Below are 24,971 nucleotides of genomic sequence, written 5' to 3' on the forward strand. Positions count from 1 at the left end.
AATGACATGTTTGTCAGTAGATCTACTATATCAGCAACTGAGGCAAAGTTGGTTGCATTTTATTTTGTGATTTCACTGATAATTAAGATGTTCTAGGTTTTGGGGGACCTAGAAAAATAGTTTCTGATGTATTCAGTTTTAATAGTACCCGAGAAGGTGAGGTGATGAATTAATTTCTGACCTGATCTTTAACCATGGCCGAAAACATGGCAACCACAAACATGGCAGTCCTGTTTAAAATGCCATGTCACTCTGGACTTGCAGTTAACTGTCTCACTGCTGTAGTATCGACTCCAATAACTGCGCTGATTTTCAGAGCCACAGTCACAAATTCTAATTATTTGCCAATAAACACACAGTATTGTCAAGATAAAAGCCCAGAGAACAAAAGATGACTGAGATGATCAATATAAACAACCTCTGTAAAGACCTTTTTTAGCATGATTTTAAACAGCATCTCAAATCAGTGATGTTACTTCACCTTAAAGCAGCCCATACAGGTCATTAGTGTTACCGTTTTGGAAAATGTACAAAGCCTTTAAAAGGTCACAGTAATGAGCTACGTATCAAAATGATCAAATGCTTTGAAGGGCATTCATATAAAAAAGAAAAAAGACACAATATTCGATGATTTCTCTCTCTGCAAACATCGAGTCACTGTACAAATGAAGGTTAACATCCTCTGCTTCTTTCATTACAAAGAACTGCATCACCATTGAAACACTATCGGACATGCAGAAGCTTCTGTCACAAGATGATCAATACAAGATGTGTGTGTTGTACTAGATATAACAAACCCAGCCTTTAGCGATCATCTGCATTTTACAGGTCAGTCCGAGGGATAAAAATACATTTGTGTAAGCAGACTAAACTAGGCCTATTGTATTTTACATACATGCAGAACTTATTAAAGGTTACTTACATGCTAACTGTATAGGAAAACATCTATCTATCTATCTATCTATCTATCTATCTATCTATCTATCTATCTATCTATCTATCTATCTATCTATCTATCTGTCTGTCTGTCTGTCTGTCTGTCTTTCTCTGTCTGTCTGTCTGTCTGTCTGTCTCTCTCTCTTTCTCTAGGCTACTTTAGACAATTTTAACAACAGTGAGTATAAAAAAATGATCTACCTAGTTTCTCTGGAATTTTTTTTTATATATATAATTGAGAGAAATCACTTTTATAGCAATTATATAGACATTAAAAAGACTAAATGTATCAGAATATCGGAATCGAAGTTACCCGTGTGTTTACATTCGTCTTGACCGAGATCTGTTAGCAAGCACGCGTCTTCACGCGCAGTGCGTTGTGCAAAAAGTTAGCGTCAACAAACTTTATCTGTCTCCTGAAAGACCCTTGACAGCCCTGCGATCGTGAGCTCTAGACATGCGGTTGCTTTAACTGTCAATTCGATGTCGCAGTTGACGATTTTCAGCCATTCTCACTATATACGCGAAAGGATCCTGGAGTTTGCCAAGAAAGACGACGCATAAACTCGGGAAGTAAACCTGTGCGGCTGGAAAGCGGACTATATCGTCGGAATACGAACACTTTTATTGCTCTGGCTTTATTTCATCTTCCTTCGTTTTGATTTGAAGGAAATATGGCACGAATGCTGAGCAAGGAGCTGCCTGATATCGAGGTATAAACCCTCTCTATCATAACATAAATGAAATGAACCCGTATTATTGCCTGTCTGATGTGCATTAGGATGATCTGAGATATGAAACATGAATGCTGTGGTGAAAGATGCCTTCAATCGTTTCTTAGGTTTAAATCGACGCATTTTCGTGTGAAAATCCTCAACTTTTTATGTATCCCGGCTTCTTGATTAATGTCCATACTTCCCGTTTTAACCATAGTCTTGTGTTTACATCGTTGCTATTCTGGAAGTAGCCTATGAAGTTCAGTCAGTAGTTGGGTGTTTCGGTGAAAGTTTCTTCTTAAGTCACTTGTTGAAATATATTTCGGTTACCTTGCCTTTCTTATACCAGTCTTTCATGAAAATGAACGTACAGTTCAAACAAACCATAACAGACTGTTTTTTTATGTGGCCAGTAACCTTTACGCAACATTCTTGCTGTTATTGTGTGTGTATGGCTGTGTCGAAATACCAGAGTAGTGCATACTTTGCAGTATACACTATATTTTGCATACTTTTTTTTTTTAAATGAGTATGTGGCACAGTAACAAAATATCTAAATATTTGTGCTGCAATGTTATTTTGTTAATTATATAGCATGTTTTATTCAGCAAGTTACATACATTTCTTGCATTTTTAATGAACATTTAAATCCACTTTTTATAGTGATCGTTATGTTTAAATTGTTGATACATTGTAGCATGTTGCCAAAAATTCCCTTGCTGATATTGATAACAGTAAACTTTTTACAAAACCAAAGCAAAAACTATTTTGGACACCCTCAATAATGATCTAAATAATAAATAAAAAAACAATGTAGCTATATATGAACAACAAATTAATGTAACAAACAATGGCCAATGTAACCTTTTCAACTATTAAACTTTGCTGTGAGGTTTTCATGTAAATGTTGAAGTAAACAATCAGAAACAAAGAAGTGTATTGTTAATATAGTGGTTTGATTAATATTAACATCATTACAGACAGAATCAGGTCTATTAGGCTACATTTACACTTCAAGGCCTAATGCACATTTCTGAAATTTGACACAAATTTGACTTTTTCACCCCAGAAGGCATCAACCATTCTTTACGTACGCAGGCAAGTTGAGTTAGGTTAGTTTGACAAATGCAACTAAGTCAATTCTGTGCAGAAAGTTCACTTACTGTGTGCAGTATGCATACTTGAAAAATAATGAGAGTAGTATATTATTGTTTTGAACATGTGTGTGTGTGTGTGGATACTGGTTGTTAGGATCAGGAAAGTGTTCTTGGAATGCTGCCATAAAAAAAACATTTCCTCTAGTTAAATACAAATGCTGTGTGTTATGGAAAAGTTTTGAAGCACAACAGAATAGTTGGCAATCATTTCAGTGGTATATAGGATTCCTTTTAAAACTATAAGTGTTTTAATGATATATGCATGCCTTAACGGTTGTGCTATAGACAGCTGCATTCATTTGGCATTCAGCTCTCATTTTTGTAAAAGAGTATTGTGATCCACGAAGCAGTGAACACAGGAATTAATGGCATGTCCAGATAATCCAATTTCCCAGTTATTATACGGTTAGTTAGGTCTGAGTTGCAGAGTGCAATGCTGTAATGCATCTCACAACCATGTGGTTAATAAGCTGTACTAGCCATGTGAGAATCACATGTCAGTTTATACCATTTAATGTTAGCAGGAGGATACAAGAAAGGGAAGCTTTCACTGTATTTCACTGTTACCTGTGTGTTAACGGTTTAGTGAGATTCTCATGATTTTCTACTGACGTTTAGTCAATGTTACTGACTGATTTTTAACTTTATCTTTTATCTTTCTTTCATCAAGTTGCAATAGGATATCTGACAATGAATGGTGACAGAGCTAAAATAGCAAATATGATTTTATAGAAAAGTCTCAAATCAAAATGTGGCTGTATTGTAAGTCAATGTTTATGAGGTTAGGATTTACAAATACGTTTTAAAGGCCTGTGTGCCAAGTGATAATGCTTATCGGTGGCAAAACATTGGCTCTTACACTTAGATTTAAGAATTGGGACAAATGCTGAACATGACTTGATCTAAGAAACATCTAGGAGATTGTAAACTTTTACAATATTTACTATAAATGATTAATAACATCCAATGAGAACAAGTAGTAAACTGAAACGTTATAAACAAACTTTTTAAGATATTCTCTAATTGTCTGATTTGACAAAATTTGATTCATAAATACTTCACTTGTTTCATTACTGGATGAATCGGTATCAGTAATCAATTCATGAATTTTGAATGAATGATTCAGTGACAAATACATTTTTTAACAGTCACTTGCCGTCACCAGCTGGTGGTGGCTTAACGATGTAATCAATATAATCTTTTTTTGAAGCGCCATGTTACTTTTTAAAGGTTATTTCAGTTAGCCTAATAGCTGGTTTGATTTGCATTGAAAGATGATCTTATGGAAAGTACCCCATGCCAATCTCTAGGTATGGTGAAGGGAATGTGATGATGTGGGTCTATTTTAATTCCAGTGCCTATATCGAATCACTCTTCCACGTTCGAAAAGCAGAAGAAAATACTGTAGCATATAGCTTAAAATACCTTCCGCTGCTGTATCAATGGGAGTGCTCATAGCACGAGATCGTTGTTAATTATTGATGTACAGTTCATCACAGATAGCCTACTTCATCTAAACCAAACTTTCTCAAACTTTTTTAGCAATTAGCAATAGCACAAATAATTACAACTGAACAAATTTCAGGTACAGAAATCAAAATCAAATGTAATCAAATATAAAAAAAAACACTGCAGAGTTTTCTTTTTATAAATAAAATATAGATTCATCCTTAATAAAGTTACAAAAGTTCAGTCAAGATCAGTGAGTGATTTTCTTTTTCTTTTGTTGTTGCGATCAACATGACAGACAGCAGCAGGTTTATTAGGCTGCTGTCACTTTAAGACCAAATGCACTGATCCAATACTGATAATTCAGTTCTCTTTTACGTCTTCTTGCGCCTGAATGGTTTAAAATAACATTAAAATTTGCACACAAGAAGCGATAAGTGGAATCGATTCCTAACCTTAAGTGTAGGTTCCAGAATCGGAATCGATTTTTTATTCTTTGATAAGATATATCCCTATTTCAGTTTTATTTAGATTAATTACACAGCCCCATTTGTTCATTTTAATGTCACATTCGATTTACTTAATCAGCTTTTGATTAACTCATGAACTCCCAGGGCTTCTAGAACCCCGTTTGCAAAACCCTGCCCTACTCACCTCTTCTTGATAACTGCTATAGCCCTTTTTTCTATAGTATTTCACAGTATATAGTGTAGTGGATAGTTTAAGAAGCACTGCTGAATTTCATATTTCTGTAATGTTAAGAAAATTTAAAGAGCATAGGTGTCATTTACTTTAGCCATGGTCAATTTGCTCCCCTCCATTTTCTGAATTAGCCTTTGGCAAGGATGTGTCTAATATAGAGGATATATCTCCAATTGTTGAGTAGAAGTTTTATTTTTGTTTTTGTGAGTTTTACAGTATTGAGTGACAATCTTGCACTGAAATCTTAAGTGTTTAACGTTTTTGTGGAGGAAGGTGACAGCGGTAGATCTTGACCTACAATATCTAAATATACATTTAAATTCTACTATGTAAAATTGTATATACATGTATGTATAATAAAACATTAAATCAACCCTTTTTTTCAGACCTTATTTTTATAGGACCCAATCATGGCTACAGCCTTATTTAACAGCTGACTTTATAGGCCTAGTTCACCTAAAAATGAAATTTCTGTCATTAATTACTCACCCTCATGTCGTTCCAAACCCGTAAGACTTTCCTTCATCTTAGGAACACAAATGAAGATCTTTTTGATGAAATCTGAGAGATTTATGTCCCTCCATTGACAGCTTCGCAACTACCACTTTATATGATGAACAGATTGAACTTAAACTCACACATCAGTTGTGTTAAATGGAAGCTCAAGCATGTTAGCTTGACATGTGAGAACCAATGAGGTTCATTCTCATGTGTTATGCAGCAGGTTTGAGCTTCCACAAGAGGTTTGTTCTTGCTCGTCAATCAGGTTCAGTTGAGCTTCTGTTTATGTTTGCTGATGAATGTTTAAATGTGAATAAAAACCTAAATTAAATCTGTTCATCATATAAAACGAAAATTTGGACTGAACCTCTCAACTCATGGATTAGTTTTATGATCTCTTTAGGAACTTTTTGAAGCGTCAAAGTGGTAGTTGCGTACGCTGTCATTGGAGGGACAGAAAGCTCTCAGATTTCATCAGAAAGATCTTCATTTGTGTCCCTATCCCTTTAATGCGTTTTTGCCCATGGTACCTTACATCGGCAGTCGGGCTGATAGTGAACATACTGGTGTTGGTTTCACTACGCAAGGTGGAAAATGTTTAGCATTTGGCTTTCGTTGTGAAACCCGTCGCATGTTAATACGAGTAAAGATGGCCATGTTTTCATGCCGGCTGACACTAATGCAACCTTTATGGAGAGCAGAGGAGAGTAAGTCAAGCCCTTCATTAGCATCTTTATTCAGGCCATAATGACAACACTGACGTGACCTTCGGTTCTTCACTGCACTTAAGGCTGGGACTAAATGACTCCTGTCTGCCATTGAAAATGGCTTTCTAAATCTCATAATAATTGCCATCTCTGGAGCAATTAAATCCTCCATTTTTCTGCAGTTCTGTCAGATGTCTTATTTTAATATCCATGCGCACTTCTGAAAGCGCTAAATGTGGGGCCCTTTTGTGCGCACATGTAGATTAATTAAAATCCTCCTGGACTGCTATTAGAGTTCATTAAAAAACCCACAGCAATACAGCATTTAAACAAAGAGGTATGACTCCGCTGGCAGACCTCTGCGCCTCTGCCGCCCCGCGCTCTCATCAGACGTCTGGAACGCTGACAGGGGATTGCTCCAAAATAAAATGCAAATGAAATTTTATGGAAATAGTTGGCCACTCGAAAAGCTTGCATGTTATTGCAAATCACTGAGGCTGCAAGCGCTCTGCTTTTTAAACATAAGACTGTAGCTGCAAAACATTTCACATCTCCCTCGCTCTGTTTACCCCCTGCACGGTGCAGATGGAAATTTTGCATCAGGAATGAGTGTTGGATGTTTTGAGTAAAATTTGCACCAGTTTACCACGCAGACGCATCAGCTGCGGCCCTGCTGTGCGAGGTGAGGTCGCCTACAGGCACACATTAGTCCAAAAATCATGCTTCCGTTATTTTATCAGCTAGTACGTGTGCAACTGGTATTTGCGCCATTTATCAGAACTTATGATGAACTAAAATGTAATCCTGTTACAAGTCTGTGGCATAAAAAATGATTAAAGGTGACATATTATGCCCCTTTTCACAAGATGTAATATAAATCCATAGTGTCCCCAGAATGTGTCTGTGAAATTTCAGCTCAAAATACCCCCCAGACCCTCTATTATAGCTTGTCAAATTCGCCCCTTTTTGGGTGTAAGCAAAAATGCGCCGTTTTTGTGTGTGTCCCTTTAAATGCAAATGAGCTGCTGCCCCCAGCCCCCGTTCAGAACAGGGCCGATCCTTTACACGAGCTTCGGATACTGCGGCAATAACAAACAAGTGAATCTCAATCATCCAAAATCTCCGAAATAACCAGTAGTGGAGTGCAGCCTTGCGGAGAGACTCAGGAAGAGGTTGCAACTTTTTAGACGCAACTTTTGGATACATTTATGTAGTTGTTGTGGAGTTACATTGATTCATTTCATCTCATTCAGCTCGTTTAACTTTTACACAAGTTGACAGTTCCCTGAGGTCTTTATAAGACAGCTGTGACATTTTTTGGTCAAAGCCAACGACAGAACAGTTTGCATGCTTTACTCAAACTTTTGCCATTGCGTTAGAACTGGTTACACTGTTGTCGCTTGCGAAACCAAATGGCGGCACCGTGGGTGGAAACGTGCAGATTAAGGGGTGGTAATATTATAATAAGATCCCCTTCCTATGTCTGAAAGGGAGCGAAATCTGATCGGCTTATTTTTTGACATGCTTGCAGAGAAAGGCTTACCTAAACGAAGTTACTGGGTTGTCACTTTTCACGTTTTCTGGGTTGGTGGATGCACAGGGGACCCGATTATAGCACTTAAACACGGAAAAGGTCAGATTTTCATGAAATGTCCCCTTTAACATTTGCAGCAAAGGTTGCCACAAAGATGCTATATTCCTCCAGAGACAGGGGTGTCCAAACTCAGTTCTGGAGAGCCACTGTCCTGCAGGGTTTAGCTTTAGCCTGCCTCAACACACCTGCCTGGAAGTTTCTAGTATACCTAGTAAGACGTGATTAGTTGGTTCTGGTGTTTAATTGGGGTTTGAGCTAAACTCTAAACCCAGGAGCAGGGTTGGACACCCCTGGTCTAAGGGGAGGGACAAAAGTGAATAGATATGGATCAGGGATGGGCAACTTCGGTCCTGGAGGGCCACTGTCCTACAGAGTTTAGCTTCAACCCTAATCAAACACACCTGAACAAGCTAATCAAGGTCTTCAGGATTAGAAAGGTACAGGCAGGTGATTTTTTCAGGGTTGGAGCTAAACCAAAGTCCTTTTAGGCAAGTCATGCCACTCGGCCGCCATCTTGGCAACGCCTCCGGGCAGCTATTTCGGACTAATAAGACCAGGCTCCTATCTAAATGAATGGGCAGAGAGTCAGAACTGCAGTTTCACTGGTCACCGGGACATAAAAATTGCATGTATAGAAACCAGGGCTCGAATTTCGGCGCGGGATTGTGGGTATTGCGCATAATTCTAATCATTCCCGCAGGTCTCCCATTTATAATGCGGGAAATTCCCGCAATAGTAATCCATAGTCAAATCGTAATCAATAGTTAATAAAATCAAATCATTCTTTTAACAACTATCTTCCAGACGCAATGTCACAAACAGCGTGAGTGTTCAGCGGTGCCGCGCGCGTCTTCTCTTCTGTCATGTGTTGTGCAAGGCAGGCATCAAGCGCTGCGGCGATAATACACACTCGCGTTTTGGAGTCGGGACCATAGACTGTAAGGTCGGGACATGACGAAATATTCACTTGCACAATCGGGCCAGCAGTGCATCGTGACTGAAGTCTTTTTAAGTCTTACCAGTTTAAACATTCAAGCGATTTTAAACTAATCAGTGCTTGCGCGCTCTCTGAGAGATTGTTTTCTCTATGCGCACATTCATAGAAAATCCGCCTCAAAAACAGCTGGCCAGTAAGTAACTATTTTTCACGGATTATATTGCTTCGAAACGCAAAATTGTCAATTTCGGTCTTTGTGAGTAGGCTATACTCTAAACATAATTGGTTTTGTCTTTAATAGGCCTAAGCATAAAACGCATGCCAGTATAATGAACACAGGATCCGTGCACTAGCTCTTAAAGTGACGGCAGCCATGTGTGTGTGTGTCATTAATTTTGTTGTCAAAGTTAAAGGAATCAGGATTAATAGCCTATGTATTTAATTTATTCAGGACTAAAATACTACCCAGTGTTATTTTCCATTTGATTACTTTATTCAGTTTCTGTATATGAATACTAGTGTTAGACCCATTGAAAAACTTTTCTCTTTAATTGTCTTTATTTGTATCTTTATTCTATTGTATTTATTTATTTAATTAAACAATTTAAATCAAGCTTCCTTGAGATTGTGTAAATTCTTAACAACAATATTACCCCATTGTAAAAATGCAATGAGCGCAAACATTTAGGCAAGATAAATGTAATAATTTTGTTTGGAAAAAATGCCCCCCCCCCCCCCCCCCTCTCCCCCTCAAACAAAAAAAATCCCCCCCATGAGAATCATCTAAGGGGGGTTTTCCCCCCCATTTTTCAAAACGAAATTCAGGCCCTGGAAACAGCAGTAAAAGATGATAAAAATCGCTGAAAAAGTTTGATGACTTTGCCCCAAAATAAGGGTTAAAACGCCTTTTTCCCCACAGGTTATACTTTTACTACGCATGCGCAAGGGTTCTCTCCCTCTCGCGCGCACACTACACAGTTTGAAGCACAGTTTGTGCGAGCTCTAGATTCCGGGAGATTTGAACTAATTTGCAGGCATCAGGGAGCCGCTATCAATCTCCGGGAGACTTGGGATGTCTGATATTTACACAACTCACACATAAACTGCATATCAAATCTGCCGCCTTTTCAAACAGTAACGTATTTTCCGCTGTCGCAAACCTCAACTGTGCGCATGCGTCAGTGGAAACGGACGATAGGCTTAAATGTTTCCCAGCTTGACTGTTAAAAGCAGACGATTGGCTTTCCAGCTGGAGGGGCGGGACATGTGCATACAACCGCCATCTTTGGCGTTACGGGTTTTCCCTATATAGTTGTATTAAGGATTGAGGAAGTGGCATGTCTCTATATAAATAGTCTCTGGCTAAACTCTGTAGGACAGTGGGCCTCCAGGACCGAAGTTGCCCATCCCTGATATGGATCAATGCATGCAACGCTCATTTTTTAAGTTACTGAAACATAATCTTCCCACAGTTTTGGAGATTTTCAGATTTGTTTTTCTATGCGGCCGGGTGAACTGACTGGCCTCAAAGGGACTTTGTTTCCACCCTGCTGTGTGTCGTATTTTGATTGCCCTATCTGTTTCAGATGCAGGCGGGCCTGTGCGGTGTGTGTTGTTTGGTGCAGTGGTGGATCAGTAATTGCACCTCTGCCAGGGTTGGGTCAGACTGCTCTTGTAATCAATCAGTACAGCAGAGATGGTACGGAGGGGTTTGTCAGAGAGCCATCGTCCCTTGAATGCAAGTAGAGATCCTGCTGCAAAGCCAGCACTTACCTGGCCGCCCCTCCATCTCACAATTCAGCCCACCTCCCCCTCTTCCTCCGATCCCCCGGAGAGGGGCTGTACGCGTTCACCTGATCACATGTGACCCCTCTGTCTGCTGCAATTTCTGTCTGCAAACTCAATCCCCCTCAGTGGAGTTCATCACCCAGGCTCCCTCAGGCCAGCTGGCTCGTTTACACACCCGAGAAGCATGTGGCATACTCAACCTTTTTTTTTTCTTTTTTCTTTCCCAATCCCCCTTCTCTCTCTCTCTCTCTCTCTCTCTCTGTTTCTCCTCCACTGAGAGCAGATAAAGCCTCGGTCATCAAGCCCTGATTCTTTACAGTTCATTTCCCTTCTGTTTCTCTGCTAATTGTTTTTCGAGCCTCAACATGGCCAGGGACCATTTCAAATGCTGCATAATGAGGCTCTGGCGCATATTGGCCATTACCGAATTAAACCGCCTCACAAGAGGAGTGGACCAGACGTGCCTGATGCTGCTCTGTGAGTGGCTGAGGATGTTGATTGACAGGCTGAGGGGAGGGTTTATGGGTTTTTTAGGCTGGCTGGTTGATCTAGCTGGCGCAGAGAGAGGGAGAGTAAACAGTTCATATGCTATTGACTGGCACCTAAAGACGCCCTCTGCAGGACGGATAGGAGAGAAACAAATGGCTCAGATTGCCTTAAAGGAATAGTTCACCTTTAAAAATAAAAATTCTGTCATCATTTACTGATTCTGTATGGCTTTTTTCATGGGACACAATAGGGGAAATTTAGAGCAATTTGATCATAGTTAAAGCGGATAGTGACCATGGCTGATATGTAAGATTTTTAGGGAATAGCGACTTAAATTTCAGATATCAGATTATTTCAGAAGACTATTGCTCCTTTTTGGAGCTTGACAGCCTGTTACCATCCATTTTCATTGTATAGAAAAAGTAGCTCACATAATGCTAAATTTCTGCTTTTTTGTTGCACAGAAGAAACATTATACAGGGTTGGAACAACATGCGGGTATATTTATATTTATATATTTATTATTAAATATATTATTTTTAAAATGAACTATCTCTATATCCACTTGGTGAATGGCTGGTGAAATACAGAGAGGAAAGAAAACATTTGATTATGTTTGTATCATCCATTCGAAATCTGTATTTTGTTCAGTCCCACATATATCCCTTGTGGTCCATCCACATTTCCCAGCAAGCAAAGTTTACAGCCTTCACTACCTCGCCAATGGGGAAGGATTGAGTGATCTGTATGTGTTTTTTGTTTTGTCCTCAGTGGAGAAAGTCAGTCAAACAGGCTTTTTCTTTCACTACCTGACTCCAATATAATTTCCTACTCTAAAGTTGATGATTTGAAGTCCTTATGACCATTTTTTATGAATTGAAATATATTGTTTTGAAAGGTGCAAAGTTATGAGTCCCTCTGATGTAGACATGCATAACCTGAAGACGTGATCATTTTAAAAATGCTAAATCACTCACAAGCTCCTTTATTTAACTGAATTGATCCAATCTTCAGTCATTTTATTGACAGATGTAATACACATGAAGGATAACAGTTCTTTATCAGTGATTCAGTCTGAATTTTAGCATAGATTGATTTGTAAACATAGTCAAATGACAGTACATTAATTAGCTAATTTAAAAAAATGTGTTAAAATTAAGTCTTTCTTTGAAGCCCCTCAAAAGTCTGGATTTTTTAATGATTATTATTATTATTTGTCTGAAAACATTACTTCTCAGATTTAAAGAAATCATATTTTTAAAATTACATAATTCTCAGGAAATAGTGCAATTTGTGCTAAAACATTTCTATAACTTAGTGTAGTGTAGCATTATTAATTTTGTTATATACAAGTATACAATGACAATAAAGCTATTCAATTAAAAAAAATGAATGCTAAACTTTTAAAGAAAAAAAATGTTCTGTATCAAGACATGTTTTGTGCCAATCCTACTACATTTTAATTGTTTTTGGGTGGTTGAATGCTCACAGCAAAAATATCTAGATAGAATTATATTTTAAAATTTTATTTAACATATAAATTGGCTAGTTTTCCTATGAAAGCAAATGTAAAAATAAAACTCTTTTTTTACAGTCCAGTACATACTACATTCATTGTGGCTACACAGTTGGCAACTAAATGATATTCCTGAGAATCTATATGACATGTATTTTAAAGTGCACAGTGTACTATGGCTCTATCTCTGCCAGCGATATTTGATTATTTTTAAGTGGACTAAATATTTTGTTCCTTAGTACTTCAGCCCAGTTGAGAATTTGATGTGTTATGCGTATCCGTGTCTCATATACTGTTCCGAATCTTATGGGAGAGCAAATTATATTCAAAGCCTGTGTTTGATACTGCTGATCTTTATTTCGCTAACGGTAGATCAATATGTGGAAATTCCCCTATTGATCCAAGCCAAAGACAGAACAGGGTGGCAACTTGCCAGCTGATGTTTAGTTATTCTACACCCTTTTTAGCTTTAAATTATTTCCTGTTCAAGGGGATTAAGGTGTTATAGAGTTAAATTTTAGCTGCATGTTCGCACCATACGCTAAGTACTGGAGCGCCTCGTGCATACTGAGGCATCGGAGGTTGTCTGGTGTGCAGCAAGAGGACGGTGAATGTAATTTATTGCACAATATGGTGCTGTTATTGATTAGACGGCAAAAGGGCAGTACCAGCTGCTCTGCTAATAGCCATATAAATGTTTCAAGCATGTGTCACCACATTCAAATCAGCACTAGAAGAAGGGGGAAAAAAGCAGTATACATGCACCCAGCCAAATTGTAGGTTAATATTTTGCCAGTCCATCAGTGTGTTTAAGGAATAGCTACTTTGAACAAAAATTCTTTCATTTACTCATGTCTTTAAACCCATATGACTTTCTTTCTTAGAATTTTTATTAGAATATTAATGCTGCCTTTGTGCATACATACAATGTATACAATGTTTTCATGCTCCAAAAATGACAAAATCACCATATACATATTCCATACGACGCATGCGCTATATTCCATGTCTTCTGAAGCCATATGATAGTTTTTTAAATAATACTGAAAAGAAGTGTCATGGTTTTCACAAAAATAACAACTGTTTTCAACATAATAAGAAGAAATGTTTCTTGAGCATCAAATCAGCATATTATAATGATTTCTGAAGCATCATGTGACACCATGTGGAGTAATGATGCTGAAAATCCAGCTCTATATAGAAATAAATTGCATTTTAAAATATATTCTTTTTAAATGTAATTTAAATTGTATTAATGTTTCACAAAATTACTGTTATTACTGTACTTTGATCAAATAAATGCTGCTTCCAAAAAAAGAATCTTACGATTCCAATTTTGAACAGCAGGTATGTTGTGATATTCTCATATATTCATCAGGTTTGAGGTCAGGAATGGCAAACAAACATTATTGGTTCTTATGTCTAGTGGGACAGATTTTTAGTGAATAACAACTTAAATTTTGTGTGTGTATATATATATATATTTCTCAATCACACCCACGTTTCTACAGGAGTCTACATGAAATATGGTGGAAAAACTTAAAGTGTCATCCTGTAGGCCTGTTTTACTAATATTAATTTGTTATATACAATAGACCTTATGTAGCCACGCCCTTTTCCGCGCTGAGCTCATTGTCTTTTGACTTCCGGTCTGTATTTTCACAGCGATCTTGCGTAGTTATGAATGAACGGCTCGTTAAAAAAATTCCCAAGGTCCATTTGTTAAGACATATGCTTTACAATGCTTATCATAAACATTACAATGCTCATGATAACTTTCGTTAACTCTACAATAAGTAAATCCACTTCACCAGCTAATTACTCCTGGACAGCGATGCCATAGAAATATACAGAGCGACCGCAAAAACGTCAAAGTTCAAAGACAATATTCTAAAGATGGCGGCGCCCTCGTTTCTCTGGTGCATAAGGTCTATAGAGCAACACATTTAAATGAGTCAAACTTTATACAAATTATTTATTTATTATTTATTTAAAAATATTTTTTTAGAACATTATGCATGCAGGTTGTGTAAAAGTAATGTCGGTATATTCCCTAATGATTATCCACACGTACGACCGAAAAAAACTTTTGCCATTGTGTAGGCTAATTGTGGCTTTTTGTCGAAACTTCCCAAGTGCATTTGTATTACAGGAAGTAGTTTGCTCCATATGCACTTTGCTGGAGAATACAACCCAGGCCTGACTGAGCCCCACATTAATTAGCACTTGCAGCTGAGTTTGATTTGCCATTTCCCGTTGTCCATCACAGAGACACCCTATCTGATTTTCTCCGAGGGGCTGCAGTGTGCCTGATGTGGCTGGGCCGCGCTGGTTATTGATCTTCCATCTGTTTGGGCTGCGTGATCAGTGGAGAGTGATAAAAACAGACGCAGCGGCTCCCCCGCGGAACCGTCCAAGACATGCAGATGGGCTCTGCGCGGAAAGGCCTGTCAGCGCTGCCATGCTTGCGGCCCTCTCCAACTGCAAAGGTCATGCATACGACGGGGGAATGCGGTCGGTTTTTGTTTTAAATATTGTTTGATAACACACTTAGCCCCTGTTTGGCTTTGGATCCTCAAGGACTGCTGAATAACTGCAAAAATCCATGCCTGACTCAGACTGTCTGCGTCTCTGGCATTTATCAGCTGCGCTGCGGAGAGCGTTTTGTCTGGGGAGCGACAAGCCTCCTGGATGTTTGTGCGAGCGAACGCCCAGCGCTTAGCTTTTACAGTATTTGTGTTTATACTCTAAATCTAAATGGTGTTTTCCTTCTGAGCCCTAAAGATACATCTGCTCTCTTGTGGAAGGATGTTTTAAGATGCGAATGCAGCCCTGCAGTGTGTACTGTAGTATTGATTGGGATGTATGAATGCATGTTTCATTTAATGCGTGGCGTCGATCTCGTTGGCGTCTTGACATCACAGAGAAGAGTCCTTCTGACGTTCGGCGAAAGATGGAAAGAATCTTTAAAAGTATAGTTTACCGAGATATTAGTCCATCCTCATGTCATTCCAAAACTGATTTTCTTTCTGTGGAACACAAAATGTAGAAGTTTAGCAGAATGTTCACGCTGTTGCTTTCTGCTTTGTGTGAGGAACACATTTTAATTTTTTAGACTGTCATGATAAGATCAGTGAACTCTTTTGGTATGAATGGTGGTTGTCTGTATAGAGTAGTGTCTTCTCTTTCTACATCTAAACGTTCTGTGGAGAGACAGAATAAACATCTGTCAGATATCATTAGTGTTTTCCTTAGCCCAGTTCCAGCATACATCTGTTTCTCTTGTACATTTTCCACTTGAGGAGAGAGGGTCAATATCAAGTTGGAAACAAGGATTTGGTCTCAAAATAGCTTCATTGCTTACTATATTTATTTAGTTGAATCTTCCAAAGAAAATTTAAGACGTGAATGTTTTTTTTATTTAAACACAATTTTATTTTATTTGTATATTTTAACCACAGCATATCAACTCTATTCTTTTCTGAGAATATTTATTTTATTTCATTGTCAAGAATTCAAGAAGATAAAATAAAATGAGACAAAATACATTATTTCATTTTATTTAGTCTTTTTGTCTTATTTTATTTTATCTTCTTTAATGTCTTACTTCATTTTGTCTCGTCATTTTTGTCTAATTTTATTTTGCCTTGTTTGTTTATTTTGTCTTTTTAATTTGATTGCCTTATTTTATTTGTCTTATTTTGTAAAAAAAAAAAAAAAAAAGTATTTTGTCTTGTCTTTTGTGTCTCATTTTATTGTATTTTTTTATTTTAAAGATATAAAATATTTTCATATTAAAATAATAATAAAAAAACATTCACATCTTAAAGTAAAAAGTAAAGTTAAAGTAATGACTGGCTAAAAAGTAAATGGCATTTTTTTAAGCATCTGTGAATCGTTCCAGGGAATAGCATTGCCAAAATTAATTACATTTATCTGTTATGTAAATGTTCTTAAATGTACTTTTCTAAAGTCACTGTTTAAGCTCTTCTAATAGCTGTTTGTTTATTGACCGGCTCTGGTTGATCTGATCACTGGCGTTGTTTTGTGCGTTTCTTAATTAATAAAGTACTTTCCCATGTCCTGTCCTCCCATTGGGCAGCCGCTGCTAATTGTGTTTGATCATTTCTAATCCTTCATACGACCTCAAACAAGCGGTGTGTTTCTGTCGCAGACCATGTATTAAGTCCTGCCTATAGTATGAACTTGGCGACTTTGCCACGGAACGAACATGGGGGACAAACTGAAATAGTTAGAAATGTGGAGGTTAGTTGTTTTGCTGCTGCCCCGGGCTGATCAAAGTCGCCGAATCCCGTTAGGATTTTTTTTTCCGACGAATGACCTTGTTATTAGCTCCCGGTTTACCTATAGGCTTGGCCCCAAAGAACATATTAGCTTTCCTTCTGCACACTATATGAAAATGGATAAGTAATGTTGTCCGTAACACACAATAAAACCCGAAGAGGTGGATTTTTATTGTTTCGGCCTGTATCTCACACTGTGCTTTAACTACATTTTATTAGGTGTGAAATTAAAATATTAATAGGCTGATGTCTGGCTTTAGGAAGAGCGGGACGTTTGGAGAGGCAGTCGAGTCGAGCGCCGCGGGAGAGAGGCGGGTTCCCGAACGTCTGCGGGCCCTTTTAACATCTCATACCTCTGTATGAAATAGACTTTCATCTAGCCTACTGTGAAAATATTAAAAGACGAAGCTTCATGTGTTTGTCACATTGCCTGCGGGACACTAATTGAGGTTGGTCGCCGATGTTGTTGGGAAAGGTTGAAAAAGAAAGAAAAATATCTCAAAGTGACTGAGGAACTTAAAAAAAGAGAAGGATCCTTTATGGTGCTTTCAGAACTATTAAGCGGGGAAACATGTAAGGAAATGACATCATCAGTAGAGTCTTAAAACAATAAAAGGAATAGAAGCACTTAGTAATTACACATTATATGTTAAACCAACACCATTTAAATTAATTTTGTTCATATATAGACACATAGTTCTATATAAACCCTCCTTGGCTGATGTGCACTGATGTGCACTACCGTTCAAAAGTTTTGGATTTTTTTTTTATTCAGCAAGGATGCATCAAATTGATTAAAAAGTGTCATACAAGATATTCATAATATTTCTATTTCAAATAAAAGCTGTTCTCTAGAACTTTCTATTCATCAAAGAATCCTGAAGAAAATGTATCATGGTTTCCACAAAAATATTACGCAGCTGTTTTTAACATTGAAAATAATAAGAAGAAATGGAGGAGCAAATCAGCATATTAGAAAGATTTCTGTAGGATCATGTGATACTGAAGACTGGAGTAATGATGCTGAAAATCCAGCTTTAGTATCTCAGGAATAAATTATGTAAATTGTTATAATATTTCTAAATATGACCTTTTTACTGTATTTTGGATCAAATAAAGCATAACATAAAAAACATGAAAAAATCATACCAACTACAGACTTGTAGTGGTGTAACAATACATCGATATGGATCGATGCATCGATCTAACGATACGATACATCGATGCCACACATAAAATATCGATATACGGTAGGCCATACCTTTATTTTGACACACTCCACATCCTGCACGTAACTTTTCTTGGCTGAAATAGAGCCTGACAAGATTGACTGAACCCTAAACACGTTTTGTCCCAAAAGCCAGTACTGTCCACTGTCAATGCATCGTGAGTTCATGGTTTTTTTTTCAACATTGTATTTATTGATTTTAGAAACATTTACATTAAAACAAGCACAGGAAAATAATAAAATAATAATACCCCCCCCCCCCAAAACAACAACAACAAAAAGAAAACCGACAACATCTATACTATACAAATGTCAAGACAATGGTACATTAATATCATAACATGATAAATGTTATTCCTGGTTACACCGAAAATAAACTATTTGGTTCAGCTTCCTTCAAAAATTCTATAAAGGGGTTCCATACTTTGAAAAACTTTCCCGATTTTCCTTTAACAATATATGTGAGTTTCTCCAAAGCCAAACAACTTGACAATTCCTGTAACCATTGTTTAAAATTAGGGATTTCTGTGTTTTTTCAATGACGAGCAACTACAAGTTTTGCTTGTAATAAACAGAAGGCCAACATTTTCTTACTTAGAGTGCAAGTTACAGGGAAAATATTAAATATACAAAGTTTAGGACATTTGGGGACATTCTGTTTCACCACCAGTGACAAAAAGTCCAAAACCTTTTCCCAATAAAGTTGAACTTGAGGGCACTTCCATAAGCAATAGTATAAAGTTGCATTTCAGAATCAGAATTACTTTATTCGCCAAATGCATCAGCAGACACACAGGAATTTGTTATGGCAGTCAGTAACACACAAAACTCGACACAAACCATATATACGTGTAGCTACATACAGCATGTTTGAAATAAATTATATAAATTAAATTAAATAGTCCCAATATAAAATAGTCCAGAGGGTTGAGTCAGGCACTGGATCAGCTATTCAGGAGGGAAATGGCTCTTGGAATAAAAAAAACTGTTTAAATGGCGTGAGGTCCTCGTCCACATTGCCCTACAATTTTATACATCGATTGGGGATGTTGGGATTAAATTTATGAAGCAATTATGGAGTTATGTATACTCTCATTATCCACTTGTACTGCAGAAGTTTAAACCTGGTATTAATTGTCTAGGTTTGGGCCTTTAAGCAGTGAGTTCATGTTTTATAGAAGAAACCGCATGCAGAAACCGACAAGCACTCTTGAGGTAGCCTGGCATGCCAGACCTACATCAAGATGTTAGGTCTGGGCAGAGCCATATAGAGTGAGAGTTGCGACAACTCCATTGACTCCAATGGAACGGTTTTTTACAGCAATGGCGGCTCGCGGAGCCTCTCAATAGTTCCCGGAAGTAGCAGCAGCGCGGTAGAGTTACAGCAGAACAGACCGTTTGTGATGCACTTTTAAAAGGTAAGACGTTTAAAGAATAAGATTGTATATTATCAGTACATCTGAATCCAATTAACTTGTAAGTTTAACTGTATTAAAGCATGCTAGTTGATTATTGCTCTCTAAATTAGTAGTTTTAGGGGACGTTATCAGGTAAAATAAAGGTCATTGGATAAAGTTAGTACCGCATAACAAACCACGAACAGCATATTAATGTTTAAACCCGTTCTATTAATGCATGTTTATCCTTTGTTGTGTAATAAGAGGGAAATACTTCTAAACAGAGGTTAAATATAACATTGGGGAGTGTGATAGTTGTAATTGATAAAATGAGAATATCGGTTTCAATCCATATTAAATGTGCAATAACGGGGAAAAATCCTTATTTTAGATGTCATATTTGAGTAAGGAAAAACGTATGGTTGGCGTTTTTTATTCATTGTGTTTCTGTTGACTATTACCTGTCTATATTTTGATTTAGCTCAGCTGATTTGTATTGATAGGAAAGGGAGATGGAAGTTTATAAGTAAGATTAAAAACATGCTTAAAACGGCAGCAAGCCGTGTTCTAGATCAAATCACACTAGGCTAAATGGGGTATTATAAATACCATAACTGTATTATATACTAACTCCTATATATAATTTATCCCGTTTTTGTTTCCTTTATCTCTTTCAACACAAGAAGCACAAAGAGGATTCGGTGGATCCTCAAGACTCCTGCACTGACGCTGTACCCTCATCAGTCTCAGCTCCTTGGATTTTGCAAGACTTTACTTGCTCCCTATTTTTAATAAACATTAAACTTCCCAGTGTTGGTCTTTGTGGAAAAAGTGCAGATACACCTAAGTATGATTAGCACACAAGTTCTATTTAGATTGCTCCTGACTTGAGCATATTTTCTGTGTCTGACAACATAGAGGAAAGGCCAGACAACATGCTTGACGTGCAGTTTATTAGACATTTATAAATCCCATTGTGCTAATTCAGTGCAAAAGTGTATATATAGGTCATTGACAAATAAACAAAGTCTAAAATCTTTTCAAAACTGATGTAATGTATATTTTTGTGTCATGAACAATGTATTTGAACAAGTTTCAGTTGTGAACATTTCTAAGTGTTTAAATTCACCTGAAAGTGTACCAACCTACCCATAACTTTAAAGCAATTACCAGTATTTGATAGAGATCTAAAAGGATCATTATGGCTCCTCTGGACAATGCATTATCATGCACACTGCAATTACCATAATAAGAGAGCCATGTTTGCAGTTGTGCCCCCCCGACATACAAATTGCTAGACAAAAGGTTTTCAATTATCAGCTATAAATCTACTGAAATGTATAAAATTTGTTTATATGAAAGGTTAAAATGATGCCATAGAATTTCATTTTTATTTTTTTTATGATTAAAACACCATTTAAATTAGTATTTTAGTCTGTTAATTTGTGCGGACAGTTACACAACCTGACATTTTGGGGGGTTTAAGATAACAAAACATAAAATATGTATTATCTAAATGTACTAAAAATTAATTTAAACTAAATAGGTTTTATAGATTTAAGTGATGTATGTCATGAATTTATCAAATTATGTTAAGGAAATAATGTACTTGGACACTTAGAAAATAATGTATGTGTGTATAATCATGTTTTGTTTTAAAATGAAATATGTATTCATTTATATAGTAATAAGTGCATAAGCATTGTAAACATTACGATGAATGCAATTTTACTTGTTTGCAATGGCATTTTAAGACAATCACCTGTTTCCTGCAAGTCTCCTGTCCTTGTGAAACCATAGTGAACATTACATGATAACCCTTAAATAACATACAAGTTTAAGAACACAAAAATACTTCAAAACAACTGCAAAACGGTCTTTAACCAAGGTAAAGTTAGCCAGAAAATATGTTAACAAAGGCAGGCAACACTGGTTGACCACAATAAACATTAAATATCAGCAGATTTTTATCTTTTAAAAACAATATTGCTGTAACTACATATACATACTACATCCAAATGTCAATGTATTATATACATATTGTAAACCAACGCATTTATTGACTACAAACTACCAAAAATCACAGTTCAGCTCTCTCTCTACCTCCATCGATTTGAATTGGCGCCGAAGCACTTCCTGGAACTATCTGAGGTCTACGCGAATCACGTGACAACCAAGCATTTAGAACTTCCGTTGTCGCAACTCTCTCTCTATATGGCTCTGGGTCTGGGAACTCTCCATTGACATGCCTCAATCCGAGGGGCGGGATAAACGGTTACCTTTCAAAATCCCTCTGCACGCAATAGGATAACGCTACAACCAACCAGAGCAACGAACGGTTGTGGATGAGTGAGTCCCATGCGTTTTTCCACCAGCGGAGCTAATTGATATATTAAACTTTTGCCGTATCAGGACGGCAAAAATCCGAACACATCTTCCTTTTTTAAGAATGACTTAAGTGACGTTCTCTTAACTCCAAGTCCTCCAGAGTCGCGGCCAAAGCCGATTCGAAAGACCCCTGCATCTTCATTGTTTTCAAGTAGCAGGGAAATCACCTATGGAAATCACGCGGAACGTCATGAACTGTGCCGTCATTGTGTTAAGCCCGCCCGCCGACTCTATACACGATGTGATTGGCCTGACCAGTTTTTGGTTTTTCCAGCTCAAAAGCCTATGGAGAGTTGCTAGACCACACTGGCTGCGAAATAATTTTCGCTGCCGCTAGGGTGCGTCTAGATTTCTAGGCTACTCTTGAGATGTTTGTGACCACAACCCGAAAAGTCGGTTTTAGCGAATCAGCGCGCAGTATTCGGCTCAGGTGACAAGGCTGTTAGTCACTTCGAAAAGACGCGCTAGCTGAGAGGAGTTTCGCCAAAGTGATCGAGGATGGATAATTTCAACGAACTTGATGAACCCGCGAAATCTTCCTCGGTGCGTAAAGGGAAAATAAAAGATGAAACCTTTTCATGGAACCTTGCTAAAGCACGTTAGTGGTGAGGGAAAAGCTCCCCGTATTTCGTACTGCGGTCAAGCGGGCCGCTCATTTTTTTTTTTGCGCATCTAATCGTGTACTTACGGTATAGGTGCTGAAAGAGCAAAGTCAAAATGGATTTTTAGACACCATTTTCTGCTATTTTATTTTGTTAGGACACAAATAATACAATTTCATGATTTTTTTTTAAAATTCATGATATTTTATTATTATTATTTTTTTTTACATTTTTATTGTTAATTTTAATGTTTTTATATATTATACATTATACTTTATGTATTAATGTTAATGAAATGTAATATTAATGTTAATTATACATTTATTTTGTATTTTATTGTTGATTTTAATGTTTGTATATAAAGTATACATTAATTGTTATACATCATGTATTCATGTTTATTTATTATTTACTTACATTTTTCATGTTAATGTAAATGACAAATATGATACAACAGGCCTTGAGGTGGCTTTTAATCTGTCAATTGTCATTGAATTGCATATATGAGCTATAAAAACCTGATCTATGAAATATACATTCATACCTAATGTATGATACTCAAAACACACACACACACACACACACACACACACACACACACACACACACACACACACACACACACACACACACACACACACACACACACACACACACACACACACACACACACACACACACACACACACACACACTTTATATACATGTGTAAGGGCACAGTTTTGACATTTTACTTTACCTTCTAGCACTTACATCATGTCCCATTTTCAAACACTCATAAGAGTGAACCTGACTATTACTGAGTTTATTTTCAAGTCATTTTACTAGTTTTGGAGAAAAGTAAAGGCAAACTCACCTTAAACATCTAAGTGCCTTCTAGCACTTACACCATGTCATGTTCAAACACTCATAAAAATCTTTCTATTATAGGTTTGCTCATTATTTCAATATATTCCTGTTCAGAGTGACCATGGCTGTTACTGTTTTCATTTTCATGTCATTTTACTGTATAGTTTTGGAGAAAGGTAAAGGCAAATTCACCCTAATCATCAAAGTGCATTCTATCACTTACACCATGTCCCATTTTCAAACGTTCATAAAAAGTGTTCCTTCATAGGTTTGCTCATTCTTTCAATTGATTTCTGTTCAGAGTGAGCTTGACTATTGCTGTTATCATTTTCATGTCATTTTCTGTATAGTCTTGGAGAAAATTAAAGGTAAACTCACTCCAAATATGAGTGCTTGAACGAGACATGGTGCAAGTACTAGAATGCACTTTGATGTTTAAGGTGAGTTTGCCTTTACTTTTCTCCAAAACTATACAGTAAAATGACATGAAAATAAATACAGTAATAGTCAGGCTCACTCTGAACAGGAATATATTGAAAGAATGAGCAAACCTATGAAGGAACACTTTTTATGAGTGTTTGAAAATAGGACGTGGTGTAAGTGATAGAAAGCACTTCGATGTTTAAGGTGAGTTTGCCTTTACTTAAAAGCCACCAAAATCCTGTTGTATCATATTTGTCATTTACATTAAAGGTACAATATGTAGGATTTTTGCAGTAAAATATCCAAAAACCACTAGGCCAATGTTATATATTTTGTTTAGTTGATTACTTACAATATCCCAAATGTTTCCAACTATTTGTAAATTGTGAGAAAATTGCGATTTTAACCAAGGAAACGGGGCGTGTGAGCAGGGGTGAGGAGTCGCCAGTCAATGCCGTTATATCCGCGTTACCCCCGGTTTCCGCCAGGTTTGACCTCGTACTGCAATAGTAACCATGGCGACAGACGTTGACAACTGGGTTATGCCGGTTATGCCCGTTATGCCTACAAGGACGCTCACGCTGTTGTTGTTTTGTTCAAACATTTTGGACCATGGCAAGCAGACTTTGAGACAAAAAGAGGACTAAAACGAAGATCAACATCTTTCGAGATGCCGAGAGCTCCACGTCCGCGACTAACTTCGACTTGACAGATACGCGAGTGTTGCATGTATATATATATATATATAATATATATATATTTTTAAATCATAATATTTTATTTTTATATTTGAAAGCAATGTGATTTATCTCAGTTTTAATTTTTATTTTATTTCATATGCCGAACTGTGGGATGTTTATGATTGCCTTGCAACTTGGTGCATTAATAATGTATATACAGTAATTCAACCGTTGTGCATTCACATGTAATTTATTTTACAAAGGCTTCAAAATCTGCTCTTCCAGTCAAAAACACAAAGGCTGTGTTTTCGTACAGGCATCTGAATGAATGTGTTGAAACGAGACGGGACGTGATTACGGATTGGTTTGGCTGCTAGCCTGCAGGAGCACTTGGGCTCTGGCGCTGAGTGGGTCACTCCTGATTGTAATGGAGAGGTGTGAGCCTGTGTGTTTGTTGTCAGGACGAGAGGGGAGGGGTCGATAACGGCGCGGCGGTGGAGAGGGGCACAGGCAGACACTCAGGTTTGATTAAAGGGAAGTGGCCTCAGGTAGACCCCAGACACTCCTGAGAACCTGAACTTCACCTGTGTTCTACAGGAAAGAGTGAG

General features: G+C 37.3%; 1 protein-coding gene across 1 annotated transcript in view; it reads left to right on the plus strand.

The window, feature by feature from the left end:
- The first annotated feature begins 1,292 nt into the window (after positions 1 to 1,292).
- dpyda.1 (dihydropyrimidine dehydrogenase a, tandem duplicate 1) overlaps positions 1,293 to 24,971 on the plus strand; it is a 190,950-nt gene continuing 167,271 nt past the window's right edge. The window contains 1 exon segment of the mRNA XM_056249222.1: positions 1,293 to 1,649. Coding sequence (XP_056105197.1) covers positions 1,611 to 1,649 — 39 coding nt within the window. The 5' untranslated portion in view covers positions 1,293 to 1,610.

This window comes from Rhinichthys klamathensis, unplaced genomic scaffold (assembly GCF_029890125.1).
Source record: "Rhinichthys klamathensis goyatoka isolate OS25496 unplaced genomic scaffold, OSU_Roscu_1.1 h1tg000059l_1, whole genome shotgun sequence".
NCBI classification, from domain to species: domain Eukaryota; kingdom Metazoa; phylum Chordata; class Actinopteri; order Cypriniformes; family Leuciscidae; genus Rhinichthys; species Rhinichthys klamathensis.